Source organism: Pyxicephalus adspersus, chromosome 11 (genome assembly GCF_032062135.1).
Source record: "Pyxicephalus adspersus chromosome 11, UCB_Pads_2.0, whole genome shotgun sequence".
In the NCBI taxonomy this organism is placed as follows: domain Eukaryota; kingdom Metazoa; phylum Chordata; class Amphibia; order Anura; family Pyxicephalidae; genus Pyxicephalus; species Pyxicephalus adspersus.
This window is the reverse complement of record NC_092868.1, coordinates 10,275,008-10,295,378: the sequence shown is the minus strand read 5'-3', so window position 1 is coordinate 10,295,378 and position 20,371 is coordinate 10,275,008. Positions and strand designations below refer to the sequence as shown.

The window sequence follows — 20,371 nt, the reverse complement described above, 5'->3', positions numbered from 1 at the left end:
ATTCAGTAACCCTGGAATAACCCAGCTTGGAGAGGCCCATTGAGACAGATTTCTTGGCCTTCCCAAAGATTGGTTTCGAGCAACCCATCTTTTTGACCATTAAAGATAACCCGAGTGAGTGATACTTGAATACCTTTGGGAACAAAATAGAATGTTTTTTTCTGATTTTACCAGTATAGATGACCCGTTTCATGTTGCCTGGAAAGACTTTTTAGTATTTGTAATTTTTAATGACAGATGGCATCCCCACTTCTTTAAGGCAATGAAATAAGACAGACACCACACAACGCTCCACTTAATTCATTTGTATCAAAGCTGTACGTTGTATCATAATCAATCTCCCAAACACCTACGACACTCCCATGTCCTCTCACAGATAGGCAGATATAAAAAGAAATGGATAAACAGCAATACGTATATTGCTGATACAGAGATCAACAAAAACACACAGCGTCTAGGTTATTTTTCTAAACCTAGCTGTGCATTCTAGATAGGTGTGATTTTGGAAGTCAGCAAATTGGAGTGGCAATAGTCACCTTCCGGCAGATGTAGTGTTCCACGTCGCCAGCTAATGCATGTGGTGAGAACTGAGACCCTGAGCTGGGACAAACGTCCTGGGTTTGCCCCATCTACACACTCTAATCAATGCTGGGGCACCTTGAGAGGACAGGGCACTGACAAATGGTAGAGGTGACAACAGTACATGGTATGTCAGGAGAAGGGGCAGTCTATTTTTTTTCGCACGCACAGCGTACATTGTAAAATACTGAGGCATCGCAGTGTTTCTGATGAATGCAGAGGAGGCTTCGAATCCCCCACCCCAAAACATTGGGGGTTATTGGGGGAGAGGAACGTATGTCCAGGGTCCGAAAGCCCCCATGTTCTCTTCCTTTAATACCTCTTCTTCTCCTCCTCCTCTTACACTAAAGGTCCATACAACTAGTATCCATGAAGCCCTCTAACATCACTCGGGGGCACTGGCATCTAAGGGGTCTGCCAGTCTCCGATGATGTGAGAGGGGTGTTAGGTCCTCGGGAGGAGGAGGTGGTGGTGGTTTGGGAGACTGGGGTGGTCTCGGCAGCGGTGGTGGCCCCCTCAGAGTCTGTATCCTCCGACACTCCTGGCAGATTCTAAAATGGGCGCACCCTCCCCGTCCTGAGGAAGACGTAGGGTCCTCATGGAGCCGCTGGGCCCCTGCGGCTGGTGGAGGGTGAGGTGGCGCTGGAGGGTGCTGGTGGGTCTGGTACAGTCGCCCATTGCAGAGGCGTGTCTCCCTGGTAGCACGGGGTGGCCGGCTGAGGGAAAGAAGAGTCCTTCCATGCAGGTGGCGAGGGGGCCTGCGGCGGTGGCGAGAGCGGGAGGTCTTCTTACAGGATACAGCACTGCGTAGTTCACTCAGCATCTCCTGGCATACAGAAATCTGAAATTAGGAATTGGAATTAGTTGAAGAAGACCACAATTAATAGCTCAGGCCCAAAACATAACCATATAGGCATTTGAAAAACTCTACAGCTTTTTATGGTGTCCCATTGTTTTTAACTTTCAGGTACACCTGCATCTGCTTTTACATTTTGATGATCACTCCTTCCTGATTATGTCATAGCTGTTCACGTCTATACCAGGAATAGCCAAAAGAACATTCTATTACTTATGCCCAGTAAGTTCATTTTTTGCACATAATGCACCTAGAAGGTTCTCTATCACAGTTCTGGGTTAACCCCCTCTTGTTGGCGCCATTTTTAAAAATACAGCTTAGTGTTTTAATTATCAGAATCTTTGGGAAACACAATCACACATAGTTGGACATCTGATTGATGATGTTTGAAATGATGGCTTTGACTAGTGTCTTTGACATCTAATTCCAAAACCATGGTTGGCATTGATATTTAATTGCCCCCTATAGCAGAAGTCCATTTTGGTGAATTACCATGAAACCAAACCTTAAAATACTCCTCTATTGATGTGATGCTCATGAGCTCACTCGTCAGAGCCAACATCTCAACCTTGTCTTCATTTAGGTTTAGCATGCTTGGCTATCCTGATTGGTTGGCCTGGGATGACATAACAACCACAAATGTACCCAGCAGTTTATTTGCCCTGGCACCAAAGCATGGTGAGAGTGTATACTGTGCTGCACATGCATTAGGTTTACAAACTGGAAGATGGGAAGATTTTATTGCAGATGCTGTATGCCTTTTTAGCAGTAAAAAAAACTTCCTGCTTGCAAATGTATTGTTATGGCAAAATTCCACTGTAGCGTTAGAACATTACATGTTAATGTGCATTGCCTTAAGGCAGCCAATTCATTTAAAATTGTTTGCATGACAATTAAACCAGTCCTAGAACTTTTTTTTGTGTATACTGAACAATGACGCAGGGAATTTACATTGCGGTGCCTGTTGTCATCTATTGTATTTGTGCATTAGAAAGATAGATCATTTATAAATGAATGACACTGCAACGCATCACACAAAGTAATCATTGAGCATCTGCTGTAAAAGCACTTCAGATTTTTTTATTCTAAAGTGCCTTCAAGTGTTCCAGCTTTTTTGAGCAGATAGCTAGGTGCGACCCTCTGACCAGTTTGATTGCTGCTTCTATAGCTTTCTGATAATTTGTTTCTGTGTGTCATTTTATCTCTATAGATACTTTATGTAATCTACACAGAACTGAACTTTAGATAAAACAGATGGAAAAGAGAAAAAAAACAGCAAAATAGGAAAAAATTACAAACAAGAGTATAGAGAGTCAGATACCAGGATGGAGAAGAAGAAAGAGGAAGGGAAATAATGGCCGTGTGGGAAGCGTAGAGCAGAACAGCAGAACAAACACAGGCGGCAGGGGACTTGAGAGTGGGCGAAGAATATGTACTGACCCCTTAGAGAACCTGCACAGAAAATCTGATGCAAAAAACCCAGCAGCCCATAAAACAATAAAAGACCCCTTGTGTGTCCCCAGAACAGGGGAGTCTGAGATGGAAACATTTCATTTATATCTTACATAGGAATAACAAGAGGTTCGTGGAGATGCACTGTCCATATATATTAAATAATTTTAGTTTCCTATATAGACCAATCTGGCATTTTCAAATGCAATTAAGTGAAACTCAACTTTTATTCGTAATTTGGAAAGACTTTCCTATGTGGTTTTAAAGCCAACATCACCCAAAAACTGACGAATAGGTGGCAGGTGAATCTTATACTGGCTTTGGAAATATTTTAGGGAGCTCATTAGTGATGTATCTACTTCAGGATTTGCAGTTCTGGCCAACTGTCATGGAGTTACAGAGACAAGTTTCACATCACCCTTAGAGTATTCTTTATTATAATTTAGAATTAACCAGTTACTGGGGAATCAGCCTGGAAGGTGATATGATTCTTTGTGTGCAGCTTATGGAAGGCGCAGTGAACCCATAGAGATACAGAAAGCCAATAGGTATGGTATACTGCAGTTTGTAAAAGGTGCTGCCCATCCAGGCCCTTCAATTATACCCACTGGGAAATATTTTTTTTATACTCTAAGCTTTGTTTTATTCTTTCAAAAGAAAAGTGAAAAGTCTGATTGATAAGTCTGTGAGGAAATTTTTTACTTTTGTCTTTTTTATTTAAAGCCTTCTATATGTAAAAAGCAATAATGAGCCTTGAGTGACTGTCCCAGTATCATCAGCAGGCCTGTTCTAGGGGTGCCAGATTAAATATGAACTTCAGGAAGATATCAAAATGCACTGAAAAGGTAGAAGCAGCGTTGGGAACCAGTAAGTTCTCCTGTGCTCATGTGTGCGGACTACTCAGTCTGCTATTGCTTCCTTATTATTACTTCACAGTAATTATATAGCGCCCACATATTACACAGCGCTGCACAAAGTCCATAGTCATGTCACACAAAGGGGCTAACAATCTAATGTCCCTACCATAGTCATATGTCTTTACTACAGTCTAAGGTCAATTTTTGGGGAAAGTCAATTAACCCAACTGCATGTTTTTTGGAATGTGGGAGGAAACCGGAGTACCCGGAGGAAACCCACACAAACACAGGAAGAACCTGAAAACTCCACGCAGATAGTGTCCTGGCCAAAATTTGAATCTGGGACCTAGCGCTGCAAAGGCCAGTGTGCTAACCTATGAGCCACCGTGCTGCCCTTCCTTTCTGGTATATTACAGTTTAGGGGAGAGACAAGACCTGTAGGTCTTACTTAAAGGTGGCTCTGCAATGAGAAAATGATTTAAGATACCATTGTTGCCCCTCTAACTCATTTTTTTTCCCATGCCTATACCAAATATACTGTCAAAAGAGTGCCAGAAGTTCTTATCTCCAGTCATGTTTAGGGTATGATATCATTAAAACCAAAGCATTGATATTACAGCCAGGTAACTAGCATTCAGAATTGAGGCCAGCATTATGGCCTCTAAACGTTTCTCATACCAGGGCTGCATTGACAGGCAAAGCTGTGCTAGTGAACAAACACTTGACTGAAATGTAGTGCAAATGTTCCATTTCATCATTAAGCTTCCTCACCTCCTCGTTGTCCACGGAACGTCTTGTTGACCAGACAAACTCCATGATCGCCACAAACACAGCAATGATAAGACCACAGATCAGAACCACAAAGATACCTCCAATGTTCTCCATCCCCAGACCTGTAAATACAAACATAATATAGATAGAAGGATGTTCTTTCACTGGCTGATGAAAATATAGGAGAAGCTCATAAAAACCCATTAAGTTACCCAAACAGCTACAAAATGATTTTACAGAAATTACATCATGATTTTGTCTTTAGGACTTGGAATGGGAAGATCACTCCCAGAGGAGCTCTAAAGCATGACATAGATTCTATTCTTTCATATGATAAATATATTCAACAAATGTACATTTTAAAGAAAACCAAATGGCAGAGACAGATCATGGAATAAGTACATTTACATGACCAAAATGACCCTATAGGCTTTTGGGTTGTCTGTGTTGCAAAGGATTATGGGACAAATGCAGGGTTAGTGCCATTATGATCCACTAAAGCCCTTCCAAAACTTTTTACCCTTGAGGAACCCTTAAATTAATTTCAAGTGTCAGGAAATCACTGCCTAAAAACAGTCAAAAATAGTGGGAAGAAAGCCCATCATATACTACTGGTCAGATTATCACCTTTACAGATAGCAAAATGGTCCTTGGTTTCATGCAGCTGCCTCTGCCATGTGATGTTGGCACCGCAATCATGCAAGCACCATCTTATAGGATATTAATCAGTCACACCGTATAGCACCCCTGGAAAGGTTTGGAGGAACCCAACAGTTCCACAGAACCCCGGATAAGAATAGATAATCTATCAGCCTAACCCCTGCAGGACAGCCATTTTTTATTATCTCCACTCCCTATTATTCTATATAAATATAAACACTGGACTAATAGACAATAGATTGATTTATTAAAGGAATATAGGATGTTTACTTAGAAAAGTCAAAAATCTTCTTGATGAAGATGAAATTTTGTTAACTTCAACCATCCAATCACATGCATATATTGGCAAGATTTCCATATGATTGGGTATCCTCGCAATGTAAATTTTTACCATCTTTCACTATTACTGTTAACCTAACGAAGTCATGGAGAAGTATCCGAAGTATCATCAAACAGACATGCTTCAGCACACATATACCAGAGCTCAGTATAAAATCATTACACCTGCAACAGAAAAGTAGAAGAAGATGCAGGACAGACATGACATGGGCAGAGAGATCAGAGAAGGCCAAAGGAAACAAAGCTAAACCTAGGATGTTGACAAGCAATGTTAGATGGTGAAGCACCAGACTAATGCAATGAGTTACCATGATGAGACGTGGTGACAGATGATCCAGTGGAGGCAGTCTCTCTATTCCAGTCTGACAATGGTGCAATGATATTGAAACATCATGGAAAGATAAATAGAATAGAAAGGATTGATATTTTGGTTCTGAATGGACAGATGTATGAGGCAACAAACCCATCAAAGACTTCTGACCTTTGGCTCGATGGTCCTCCTCCTTGGGACATTTGCTGCCTTCCCACCATTTGCGTTTCAGTATCTCTAAGCGATTGTTCTCTTGGAGCTGAAGGATTGCAAGCGTGATCTCATCTCTGTATGGCGACTCTAAAGGAACAAACAAAGAAAAATATTCATGATCAGATTTGAAAAATACATTTTTTAAGTCTTTGTAGCAACTTCTCTCCTTCCAAGAGCTGCTTGGGGGCACTTTGGTGCACTCACATCTACCGTTCCCTCAAACCAAACTTTTAAGACTGCTATATGTGTATAAAAGATAAAGATGGGGTTTAAGCGAAATGAACACAAGGATTCTTCCCTATGCTTCACAAATGTAACACATCACACCAATTCTCCCCTTTGCCGTTTTAGGTCTATTACAAAGTTACAGATCTTCTTTAGGTATCTTTAATCACTTTAATCCCTGGGCTTTTCTCTCCCTTAATCCCCTTGAGCCCCAGAGTGTTTTTTTCATTTTAGAGATATCTCAGTTTCACACCTGAAACCTTTAGCGTTTGTAGTCTACTTCAGCGTATTACATTTCAGGACAGATAGGGCTTTAATGTGAAAGCAGGTTGAGATACTAATATTTTACCCTACTAAGTTTTTTATTATTTGACCCCGGGGCAAAACTATTGGTTTATGCAAATTGTTAGCAAATCATTAGTATAAAGAGAGGACTCGTATGATTTAGCATGATAGGGACTTTTTCACAGGTTTATGAGCGGTAGAAATTCAAATGGCACTTTGTGTACGTGAGCATTTGACGCTAATGCAGTAAACACATCCGAATCATCCAATGTCATTGGCCTGATTGTTGGGATCTTGGGATTAACCAGGGGGAGGAAATACATTTTTTTTATTTAACAGTGATCTGCTACAAGTGTTCCTATGGAACACTCTGCAGCGAAATGAAAAGCCCAAGAGCTGATTGTTTTAGCTCCTGAGCTTGATGATTGATCTCCGCTGTCACGGTTCAAGCCTACAGTCCAGCTGGGGCCCAAAATAGCCTCTATATCCTGGTGCTGTTCTAAAACAGCATTGAGACAAACAGCTGCAGTCCCTGTATTGTTTTAAAATGTCAGGTGGGACTTATGTGATTAAGGAATCATCTCTGCTATGTTATCTTTTTCACACCCGTGGCATAGATCCCAAATTCCTCTCCCTCTTCTTCATATGTAATAATGTTGAATTTAGTTGAATAATTGGTGGACATGATGCAAAGTTTGGGTTTCTAAAGGGCATGGTTTATTGTGACACACATTTTCAAGTTTAATTTCTTTACCATTTTGGACATTGGTCACATGACATGAAAATGGATCTGAGAGACGTTCCTCTGCCAAATAGCAGCTACATAATCCCCTGCATATCAAAATAGCAAAGTATCTCCACTTCATAGCCATAAGTGCAACATTTATTCTTAGTAATGGCCAACCCCGAAAGTTTAGTCTTCTTCTGGCTATACGGTAGGTGGCTTCTGTCCATCCAGTTGATATTAACACAACTTCATGACAAGCAAAAAGAGTACCTATTTGTACATCTTTGCTTTAGTGCTTCTTTACTAAATGTTTCAATTGCACATTAATATCTGTGAGGGTCTATTAGCATTATTGGAAATTTTTAGAATATGGCACACAGCAAATGCCAACTCTACAAGCTAAATTAATTAAATGAGCTCAGGGAAACCATGAGTGATTTGTACAGTGAGAGGTTCTTTCCATTTCAAAAAGCCAATGTAATTAACTATTTTCATAAATAACAAAATCCTCCACTATATTGTGGCTGCAATAGATTTAATTATTCTCACTGAGATATTCAATGTTTTTGTGTAGTTGTTGTGAGAGGTCAGCCATTTACAGCTCGGTAATAAATGAAATGTTTCATGACCACATACAGAGATGGCAGAAGATGTTTTCGTGAATGGGTACAGTGCTTAAACTGTATGATCACCCAGGTTCTCCCATGATAGTCTATCTCCTCTAGTCTTGGAGAACATTAATAAATCGGGCCCCTTGTGTATTAATATTATTACACAGTATTTGTATAGCGCCATCATATTAAGCAGTGTTGTACAAAGTCCATAGTCATGCCACTAGCTGTCCCTCAAAGTAGCTCACCTTTTAATGCCCCTACCTCAGTAATATGTCTTTAACACAGCCTAAGGTCAATTTTTTGGGGGAAGCTAATTACCTTAACTGCATGTTTTTGGGATGTGGGAGGAAACCGGAGTACCCAGAGGAAACACACGCAACCTGCAAAACTCCATGCAGATAGTGTCCTGGGCGAGATTCAAACCTGGAACCTAGTGCTGCAAAGACCAGAGTGCTAACCTCTGAGCCACTGTGCTTGTGTAAGGAAAAATCTCTCTTTTACCATAAAATCTCTCTCTTCTTTATCCTAGATTCTCCTATTCTGTGGGATTATAGGTGATTTAGGCCACATACACTCATTCAATGGTTCTCGCCTGATAATCAGCTCAGGGACAATATCGGGCGAGAATCTGGCATGTGTACAGCACCAGTGAACCATCGTTTGACCGACCATCCTGGCGGATCCACAGACGATGGACGATGAACGATCCCAATGCAAGGGAAGGGTGAGAGAGCACAGCAGGGTGCTGCTCTGTTGCTCTCCCCCTTCCCTCTGCACAGAGCAGAATGGTGCTGTATGTACAGCCGTCGTTCATGCATTGTGCAGCGCTAGTCATTGGAAAGAATCATGAAAGATCCTTTCCAACGACTATTATTGCACGTGTGTATGCAGCTTTAGGCAGTGTGGAATTATCTATGGTACAGGTGTTTCTGATGATATGTAGAAGATTCAGAGTCAGGTTTAGTAATTTCATTACTGTGTGCTCATTGTTCTGCTTACTGAAGGTAAAGTTGTACCAGAGCACCTGCAGTGAAAGGATCTCCCTGTTTCTGCTTTATTCATTTTATGGATCTTGTGATTCCTTCACCTCTTTTTCTTTGCTTTTATTGGACCACTAGCAAAACCCCACACCCCTATCAAGATAGCCACTTCCACAAAGAGACACAATGTGGAACAAGGCATGGTTAGTCTGTAAGGGGAAAAGTTTAGGGTGCCGGGTCACAACAAGCAACACTGGTCACTAGCTTTAGCTTTGATTTTTTAAGGTAAAGCCTCAACAGCTCAGTAATATATGGAAAAATATGGAAATGCTTCTATAAATACAAGGCACAGAGCCCAACAAAGCAAAATGACCAACCAGCTAACCAAATAATGATGAGCTTGTCCAAAAGTACCTAGGCACTAAAATTCAGTGATGCATAGCATTGCTTTCGTGGAACAGAATTATTGACATGTTTTTACCTTTATACCCTAATGGCCATCTGGAGCTACTGGTTTTTAGAACAGATACAACCTACATATATTGCTTTCCTACATTAAATTGCTGTTTTGAATGTATTAACTGTGCTTGTTGTCATAGAAACCATGGCTTCTATGGAGCGAGCTTTCTGAGTACTAAAAAACATCCATAAAAATGGAACTCTTACAAAACACTCATGTTTTGCTAATAGTTTAATGCGGTGTTTCTGAATCAAGGTTCCATAGATTCCTATGGTTGCTTAGAGGTTCCTGGGGGTTCTTTTAGCAATGAGCAATGCTCGACTCTCAGGTCAGATTCATTGACACCAATTATTGTTTTGGCTATCGGTAAGGGTGACATTCTTCCCATTGACTACCACACTAATATGCTGTGAGCTGTAGATATAGTAATTATAGTATGGGTTCCCTGAAGACTGTGGAATTATTTCAAGGGTTCCCACATGCCAAAAAAGCTTGAAAAACACTAGTGCAACATGGTTTAACCCCCTACTAGGGTGTCATTGTTCATAAGCCCATCCAAAATGTAAGGAAACATTGCAATCCCCTGCTGGGTCCTCATTGCTGTCTATGGTCCTACTGGGAAAATCACCCTGCTCACTATATCAGTGGAGACTTGACCATTCTGGTTCCCCCTCAATATTTTCCTATGGGGAATCCAGGGAAGTGTCCCATGGGAATTAACATATATGAAATGGCACCCTGAATATTCAGGTTCATGAACTGTTTTAGATGGTTTTTGAGCATAAGCTACAATATAAAGCCTACAAAAGAATGTCTTATCCTATAGCTACAGTTCCTAATTTGGAAAGACTGTCCCTCTTTTGAAAAAAAAAACCCAGTCCCCCTTTCCTTTTCTTTGATTTTGGTCAGTTTTATAAATCTCTATTATACCAGGTAAAGGGGATAGTGGGTATAGCAGTTGTTTTTTGTAGGTATTCTTCATGGTACACATAACTGTGGGGCATGGCACGGGGGGGGGGGGGGGTGTCTCTTTTTGCTTTCACATTTTGTGATATTAAAAGATGTGTCTATTTTTCACTTCTAAAAGTTGGGAGGAACTCTCACCCAGCATGCCACATGTTTTCAGGTTTACATTCAACTTTATGCAATTAATCTCCGGAAACATGAATCAAATTAAATGCCTAAATCCCTTTTACCAGCAACTGAAGTCCTCTGCAGAGAGTTAAGTTTTCAGCTGTCGAGAGACTGTTGGCATGCGGTGCCAGCTAAGACCACCTGCTTCTATTGTATGCCCGTACTGTGGACTTACTCCGAGTCGCTTTCCTGCTTGCGCTATCTTAATTACTATATTTGATGGGGACATTGATGCACCATCAACCCAGATGGTCTAAAAGTTCCCAGGAAGAGTGGCCATCTGCCAGAAAGCAATTAATTGAAACAGCTTGAGAGGAAAGCAGCAGTGAAAGGAATTAGCAAGCAACAGCCTCAGAACCATAATATACTGCCCCTCGTTCATTTGAAGTGGTATTAAAATAAACTCTCTGGCCCGGTAAGACTTTCCAGCTCCTGGGCTCATGGTCGCAGTAAAAGTCAACAATGATGTAGCACTTCAGGGAAAACTTTCTGAAAAGTTTTAGGAAATCCAGGCAAACAGCTAAATACAGAAATGAGTTTATATTTATATATTTATATATTATATTGCTGTTTATCCATTTCTGAGATATACACAGTCTGGCCACACAGAGCAGACTTGTCTGGCGGGGCAGGAGACATGATTTTTCCAGGCTGAATTTGAGTAACACTTACAGGTCTTGTTCCTCCCTTAGCCCTGACTGGATAGGTGTAAATAAGAAAAGCAGAGCTCTCTTCTCTGTTACTCCACTATATCCTCCAATATGAACACAATGTTCATTGTGGTTATTCACTCTCAAAGTAAACTCTTCTGGATCCCCATGCAAAATTCAGGCACTACTTGCATACATTTATTGGTGTATTACTGAATAGAGATTAAGAATTACCTCTACACTTCACACAAGTTTTGCTTTTATGCTAGGCAATTGGCACAACATCTACAATAAAACTTTTTATATCACAATTTTAGGAAGAAATTTATTAGGGTGGTCTAACACAAGGTCTAAAAGACAGGAGCGGGGAGGAATCAGTAGGCGTGGCTACAATTTGTGTATATATTCAATAAGTTACAATGTGTTAGGTAAACCCTGCATATTGTTAAAGGATCAGTCTGTGAAAAAGTTAATTGATAGTTCTTGGTGATTCTGTAAGAAAGTATATGGCACTCACAATTTAATGTGATGGATGGTGTTTTTTAAAATGTTTAGCCTATGGTATACATGCTGAATAAAGAGATAGCAGTGCCATGAGTACTTCTGGATATACTTTATATGATTCCCCATGGGCTGGGTCAACCCCTGACTATTTATATGTTTTAAAACAGTGGTCCTCAACCTTTGGGACGTCAAAGACCACTAAATCTACGGACTCCAGACCGTGGGAAGCTGTGTGTCACTTAAAGGGAAAGAAACTTCCTCCAGAGTGACGTCATGATGCCAGAACCTGTCCTGAGCCTGTGATGCATATAGGAGACATGGTCCGTGGCTCTGGCCAGTGCACCCCCCCAAGCAAGGTCTTTCTCCTGACACCGCTGGGGGGTGGACTGGCCAGAGCCGCAGACCACCAAAATTATCTCATGGACCACAGGTTGGGGACTGCTGTCATAGATGACCAACAGTGAGATCTTCCTGATGGGCTCCGTCCCATTCACCCTTATGTGCTCCAGCTTATCCTGCTACATTTTTCATCATAAAAATTAATAACACACAAGTAATAAGAGAAAAGATTCACAATCTTAGAATTTATCAAGTGGTTTGACCTTACATCATGTAGGCATCCATTCAATATTTGTTTTGTAGTTCTTTCAGCACCCATTTTTTTAAAATGTAAAGCTGTAATTCCACCTCTTTTACCACTAGAGAGCACTGCTGTACTTCGAACAGACCAGCATGTTATACTGCAGCAATTGGCACCCATCAGTGTGGCAAGCAACATTTCCATCACAAGGGTGGCAGACTGGTGATTTGACTGAAAAACCTGACAGGCTCAGGAGAAGTACAATGCCAGGCAGAGCACACAGGTCACACATCACCAGTGCTTACAATGAATGCACAGGCTTACAGTACATCAGAGCATAAAAGGATGAATGCAGCATCTTGGTGCATTTTGGGAGCACGCTTCACAACGTGCACCTGAAATATGCAAACACAGAAGGCAGCCATTTTATCTGCCAAAAGCTTTCCACATGTGATTTAACCGATTACCATGGGCAACTTTTGCTCATTAATTTATACTTGGCTCTAGGACACTGCCAAATCATAATTTTAAAACAGTAGGACTTGGACAACGCCACTGAAACGTTGGTCTTGCAATTATTGCAGGAACTTGAGATGCTGCAACTTACCTCTTATTGAAAGATTCAAGTTCCCTCTGGAACACACCTACGCTAGGCAATTTCACCCCAAACTCATCCAGTGTGGCACCCATACACTGGAGTCCATCCCTCTTTTTATTGGAGCTCCATCTAGTCTTGTGAGGCTCAAGTGCCCTTTCAACACACAACTAAATGAAAATATATTTGTATTTTAGTTAGTATTTAGGTCTGTTGATATTCTGTTCTGTAAAATCCAAAAAGTCGAAATAAGAATTTACATGGATAGGGAGTAGTAAGTTTGGTGGAGTGAAGAGATCTCTGGTCTACGGAGAGTGCAGTTACATTTTTGTTCATCATGCAGGCTAGGACCAGTAATCACAACCTTAATCTTTGCAAAAAAAAATCTATTTTAGGATACCTGCTCTTAGTCCAACTTTCCTGAATCCCCTGAAATAGAGGAACTGGTTAAACCTCCCAAAATGTGTCCGCCTGTGTTTTTACTCAAATGACCATACATCTGGTGCCCTCTTCAGTCTACCAAACTAGAAACATACCAAAGCTGTACCAACATAACAAACCAAACATGCCAAGCCTGTAATCCTATTTGGGACTTCTCCAGGGTATAATATTCATTCGATACTACCCAACACAGACAGATTATTAATCCTTACATTCTACCTATCTATTGCACCCATTGATAACATCTCCCACTGTCTTCTCCTGTTTCCCTAATTTACTTGGTCACCATGGTCCCTTAAAGTTAACAGCTGCCCCTTATGCTTGGAAGTATATTCACACTCTAACTAATTACCCTAACTAATTACTCCAACTCTAACGAATCAAACTCTTAAGTTTGGTAAAATACTGTTTCCAACCACATTTCCTGATGACCGTTCCCCTGTGTACAAAGCCATTTCCATGAAGATATGGCTTAACGAATGTGATATGAATGAACTTCAGACTTGGCCTGCAAAGAACCCTGACCTCAACTCTACTGGACACCTTTAGGTTATTTAGATCACTAAAAACAAGACAGGACTTCTTGCCCCACAATTGAGACTTGACCCGCCTGCTGCTCATTTGGCTTAATGCCCAAAAAATCCAAATTACATACAAGAGGAGAGCAGGAGTTTATGGCATCAATGAGAAGATTTAATTCTATAATAATGCTCATCATTTTGGTTTGGAAATAGTTTGGATATACTTGGCTATCATATCTTATTAAGTGGGTTAGACATCTTGTTGGACAAGCTGCATGACTAAGTATTAGCAAGACAAGTAAAGCTCCTTAACTTCTAACGTTCTTTGATGGCGTGATGGCCAAGTATCAGCAGGAAGGGTGAAGAACCTTTACTTCTATCGTTCAGTTGGTTAGATAGGATTTCTAGACAGGATGTCCAACCAACTCATATAGCCATGATAGCCAAGTATCAGGACAGGGGAAGCACCTTTACCTCTAACGTTCAGTTGGTTAGATAGGATTTCTAGCCAACCCTTTTGAACATGATGACCAAGTATTAGGAGGAAAGGTGAAGAACCTTTACTTCTAATGTTCAGTTGGTTATATAAGATTTCTAGCCGAGTCATATAAGCATGATAGCCAAGTATCAGGTGGAAAGGTGAAGCACCTTTACCACTAATGATCAGTTGGTTAGATGTAATGGTTAGAATCGGTTTGATATAGACATGATAGCCAAGTATCAGGACAGGTAAAGTACTTTTACCTCTAATGTTCAGTTGGTTAGATGGAATGTCCAACCAACTCATATAGGCGTGTTGGCCAAGTATCAGGACAGGTAAAGTACCTTTACCTCCAAGGCTCAGTTAGTTAAATGGGATGTCCAATCAAATAAGTGTGATGGCCAAATATTAGAGGACAGGTGAAGCCCCTTTACCTCCATGGCCCTGTATCATTTCCTGTTTATTTTCTGTATGGGCTTTTGATGTAGTCAAAGACCTGAAAAATGGACCTGGGTGTACATAGCAGGTATACTAGATTGTAACAGTCCATATTGTTATCTTATAACGTGTGTGGCTACCCTGTGTGAACATTGTCAACACGCACAGTGACTCTGGATGCCTGAAATGATAACAGTGCCAGAGCATTGTAAACAACAGAGCGAACACAGTGCGAACCTCCACCAGGCCTGCTTTCAGAACTTCTGTTGCCTCTGGCATATTAAGAAGAAAGCTCCCCTCCCCCTTTCCTCTCCGTGTAACATTCACAATGCAGCCGCTGACTCCTGCGGGTTAATGCAAATTGTGACTCGATCAGACAGATGTACGTCAAAATTAGAGAAAACATCTCAACCATAATTTAGACGTTAACCCTGAGGAATGGCTTGATTTAAGCTATTGACAGCACAAATGTATTCAGGGATTCAGACGGGGAGAGACCGCCGAAGCCAATACGCCATGGCAGAGCCGGTGCAGATCCCTTTTATGTTGAGGAATACGTATCAAACTGCGGTTATCACTGCCTGTGCATTATTCTAAGAAAGGAAAGAAAGCAAAATCAATAGGAGGGGATGACAGGAAAGACCAGAAATATGTTCTGGTGTCAGAATAATCGAACATGGATGCAATATAAAGAATAACAGAGTGATTTAAAATGCACCTCTAGCCGTTGAAGAATTACAATGCTGAAGAGGAGTCAGGAAGAGTTGTCAGATTTTAAGTCAATTTAGAGAGCTGATATTTGTCTCATTTAGACCCTGCCTCTTGTACCAGTCAAATTTAACTTGGCACTTTCTATATTAAACTTGATATATAATTTAAATTGTCAAACACCTAGATAGTCATTAATAGGAACATACATCATGCGTCAAAACAATCAGTAGAACTTTATATACAGGCAGGCAAACATTTATGCAAATCTTGACTCCCAAAGTCATTCTTGGCCCCGCCCATGAGCTTCCCTTTCGGTCCTTCCATGTTGAGGACAGCCTCATTGACCAATAAGGAGGCTTAGGAGTGGGTGGACCCTCTGACATCACTATCCCCCTCCAATTTTTCTTAATTTTTGGTTACAGGCAGTAGTTGAATGGAGCTTCTCCAATGAAAGCCTTTTGCGTAAAAATTTAAAAAAATCCTTACACTGGTTTGGAAAAAGGCGAATTTCCTGATATCTTGTGTTAATGGAAACTTTTAATTGCACTCTACTATTATCACTAATCATTAGCCCCATGTGCATTGATGTAGAGAAGGACTGACCCCAACTGCAGAGAGACCACTGTAGAGAAGACCACCCCCCTGCTGAATCACACCTTTAGCTCTCCAATCAGCTGATGGCATAAGCTTTGATGAATGAAGAGCTATAGGTTCAACTCAGCAGGGAGGTGTCAGAATTCCGCAGAGAGACCACTGCTTGTACAACCGGAGCAGTGGGCAGGCTTTTCTACCGCTGTGGATGCCTTTTTAAAGAAAACCAACTGTACGACTTTTGTTTTGATGCCCCTGAAATTTATTTAGCAGATTTAAACTGAAAGTTTAGCTGACCTTTAACCAGTTATACAATCAATTCTGTACTCTGTTATACCTGGGATCAACATGTACATAGTAAATCCTGAGCCTGGATTTATAGAGTTATGTTTTTAAATCTTCTGATTTATTTTGTTCATGGCTATTTTTTATTTCTTTTTAGTCAGGTATACAAGATATATTGCCTAACATCTGAGTTCAACACATATAAATCCATAAGCAGAATTTATAGTGTATTGGTATGCCCTTTCCTTATCTATTACATTCAAGACTAAAAATATGAATTTATTTTTTTTTTATTTTTTTTTTTGTCAGGTAAACATGAAATACAGCATGTGAATATTTTATATTTACCACTGGCAGCCAGAGGCAAAGCACCAGCGTTTCTGATGGTTCATTTACTGCTGTGAACTGCCTATATAGCCTATGGTGGGAAGAGGCCCAGAACAGCAGGAAATCAAATTACACTCATGCAGATTATTGACAGAGATAGAATGTGTATAGATTAGTCAATTAGACACAGGCAGCTAACAAGTCAGTGTTTGGCTTTCTAGTAAGTGTGTGCAGTGAACACCCACTAGCAAATGTGTGTATGAAAAATAAAGATTGTGACAAATAACAATCTTTATAACAATGATTGGCTGCCCCTGGAAGGATACTTCAATGTATTGCAGAGTGTGCCTCTCACCCTTCTTCCCCTTTCTCCCTTCCTTATGCCCAGGAAAGCTGGTATTTCATTTATTTTTTGGGTTGGTTAGCCACATACCTCACTGCATATAGTTGTCCTAATTTTTTTTTAGGAATTTGTTACAAATAAGATCTGGCTAAAAATAGAACTTCATGTTGCAGGCTAATCATGCTGATCTGTAGCCTCTGAATTTTCACCAGCTAAGTCAGTCTATGGTGCCATTGGGCTGAAAACCTCAATGGCCCATTGTGGAAACATACGACAGGCTTACATTCTGCCAATCGAGAGATGCCCAAACATTTGGGATAAAATCTAGGTATAGGTTGTAGAAGTTAGGTATATCTCCTAACAATCTCCTAACTAGGTAAAGGGCCCCTCCCTTCCCTTTCACAGTTATAAAGATGGTGAAGAAATAATATTCCAAAAATGTTACAAAATTCTCTAAAATAATTGGATTAATGAACAAGTAGCTTTTAAACTATCAAATGTATCTATTTAGAGGTTGGATGAGAATTTTAGTATAGTACACTGGGTATTGGAGTTTTAAAGTAAAGACAACAAAGACTGTTGACCCAGGGAACATCTGATTGCCTCATGGGATCAGGAGAGATTTTTTTTCCCCTGTTGGAGCAAATTGAACCAAGTTTTTTTTATTTTTTTTACCTTCCTCTGGATCAGCTATGTCTGTAGGGTTTTGTATTTGGGATATGTTTATTTCCCTGGTGGTTAATTTGATGGACTTATGCCTTTTTTTAACCTAACTAAATATGTAACTTTTTGTAGTTACATTTTTATAAAAGTCTTTACATCAGGCCAAAAAGAGAGACAACTGGGGGGTAAAGATGGATTTGGTTCCAAAATGGGACACTATGTCAGTACTACCCAAATGAAAAGTAGAAATGATACCATGGGTCAACACACAGTCCTGTACCCTAGGTAGGGTCCCATTTACTACTATGACAGCTGTAACTCCTGTTCTTAAATCACTGGCAACTTCATTACCAAGGCAACTGCAAGACATTTTCACATAATGCTTCATTTCCAGGAATGCTTACAGAAAAAATAACAAAGATTATTTCAAAATACATTACAGCTAGAAATTATTGAACTGTAAAGTAATTAGAGCTTTCGTCTAGCTGCCTTCATGTGAGGATATCAGTAAAAGCTACAGATTATTTTAAAATAAAAGGACCATTATTTAATTGTACATAAATACTTTTTACTTTACTGGAAACTTTTACCTAAAATGTTTAAAAAGCACTCATGTCCAAGCTGTTGAACATTTATGTATTAACATATTCTTAACAAATCATTACTCACCTCTCCAGCTGCTTGTACTGTAAAATAATTCATTCTCCAAAATAACAACAAAAATGCTAGAGTCTTGGTTTAGTTTCTAACAGCTTAGAAACACTTGTTGTGTGTTTGCATTGGAGAACTAGCCAGGTGCCATAGTAAGTAATTGGAAAAAAGAGTTTGAATAAAAATATAGCAGTATTGCTGCAGCCATACCACTGCCTAAAACAAAGAAAACACTCCACACTTATAAAGCACAGCAATTTGATTTACAAATGTGCACTTCACAGAAGTGTGCCAGCTACAGAACCCTGGTAAAGCGAGACTGGCAAAGGCCAGCAGAACTCAACCAGGGTTCTGTACACAAAAAAGCTGGATGTCCCAGAGTGCAGGGCACATTTCCAAATTCACATCTACAGTTTTCATGTTAATATATTAAACTTTGGTTTCATTTGTGTTTTTATTAAAGGAATGCATTTAGCAATGATATGCAGAAATCCAAAGCCACCAATCAGGTTTATGGCCTGCAGCAGTCAGTGATCAAATAATGGTTTATGATTAGCTGCTGTGGAGTAATTCCCTGTCAATGGTGGACCTATTTATCATGCAGTCACAGTGTAGCCCAATGGCACCATGTTCTTAGGTTACTAAAGATTATAAGGAAGTGATCAGAAAGAATCACAGCTTACCTAGTGGCATTCCAATGCCATAGCCCTTTGTGTCGAGTAATCCCCCAATCTGGGTGAGATTGCAGTTGAGCCTGCGGTGGTACTCATTCATGGTTGACTCCAGGAGAAAAGCATAGCGAGAGTTCAGGACACGGGCTATTCCCTCCTCTGTGCTCTTCACAAACACACTGGGCTGCTTGGAGTTCATGTAGTTCCACATGCGCTGGTAGGTTTGATATCGGGAATTCTAAAGGGAACACAATAGTCAAAAAAATCTATATGGTTTCACTATGATACCTAAGATATCACAACTGCCCTTTTGAAAGTTCCAACCCAAGGCTATGAACCATGGATCAGGAAATTTCATTTCACATGGAAGGTCCAACAAAAGTAAATTGATGTCATGTTTTACATACAATACAAAATTAGAAAGACAAGAAAAGGGACTTTTTTCAACCCTCAATTCAATTCTAGATAACAATTATTATTGTAAATAACAATATTTTATGAACCATAAGATAATAAAACACTTTTAAAACAAGAAGTAAAGTGATTCCAATTATTATTCTCAATTATTGCTTGATGCGTTTCGTAGACAAAGTCCACTTCATCAGGAACCAAATTGAGATTTATAAATCATATACATAAACATAACTCAGTTATATAAGCATAATTATATTAGAAAATACAAAGTGACAAAACAATCCAAAGACTTAGGTGTAAGCAACTGCTCATTCTGAAATATTTAATATATAGAGTAGTGTCATGTTTTCTTTGTATATAAAAATAGAAATGTACCTGGAAGAAGGTCATGGTGGAGCCACCATGAATGGTTCCATACTCTATATTGGTCTGATCAGCTAAGTCGTCAGCTGACTCGATTGGGACCTCCATTCTTTGTACAGTCAGGAAGGCAGCAAGGTTGGCAGTGTAGGAGGAGATGATGATAAGTGTGAAGGCCCACCTAGAGAAAAGCCAACAAGCAAGTCAATGTATGCCTTATAAACCAATACCATCACCTACATATATATATATATATATATATATATATATATATGTGTGTGTGTTTGTGTCATATACAAGTATCACAGAAACCTTGAGTCTAGCCATATGATGAAGATATGCTAAAATAAACTAAATACATTAGTGCTAAACCAGTCTTTAATCAATAAACCTGCTTTTTAGTTTATATAAATAAGCAATCTTTCATTCTTGCAGCAGCCCCAGAAGCCCCACAATGGTTAGAGCCCCAGACAAATGGTTAATTTGCCCTGTCCTAGAACCTGCTTTTTATCACTGCCATAGGAAAATCATCCTTGTACATTTTATAGAGGGACATTATAGACAGCTATACCCTATAATCCTTGATGGCTATCCTCAAGATCATTTACTTCCATTCCACCAGTGGTGGGACTACAGGGATTATGGTATATAATTAGACTAATATATTCATCATCATGCAGCAA

General features: G+C 40.0%; 1 protein-coding gene across 1 annotated transcript in view; it reads right to left on the bottom strand.

Annotated features, from left to right (window-relative positions):
* Positions 1-285: 285 nt before the first annotated feature.
* GRIK5 (glutamate ionotropic receptor kainate type subunit 5) overlaps positions 286-20,371 on the bottom strand; it is a 196,543-nt gene continuing 176,457 nt past the window's right edge. The window contains exons 16-20 of the mRNA XM_072426795.1: positions 19,704-19,869; positions 18,927-19,152; positions 5,996-6,124; positions 4,516-4,637; positions 286-1,420 (exon numbers count right to left, since the gene is read on the bottom strand). Coding sequence (XP_072282896.1) covers positions 965-1,420; positions 4,516-4,637; positions 5,996-6,124; positions 18,927-19,152; positions 19,704-19,869 — 1,099 coding nt within the window. The 3' untranslated portion in view covers positions 286-964. The remainder of the gene's footprint in view (positions 1,421-4,515; positions 4,638-5,995; positions 6,125-18,926; positions 19,153-19,703; positions 19,870-20,371) is intronic.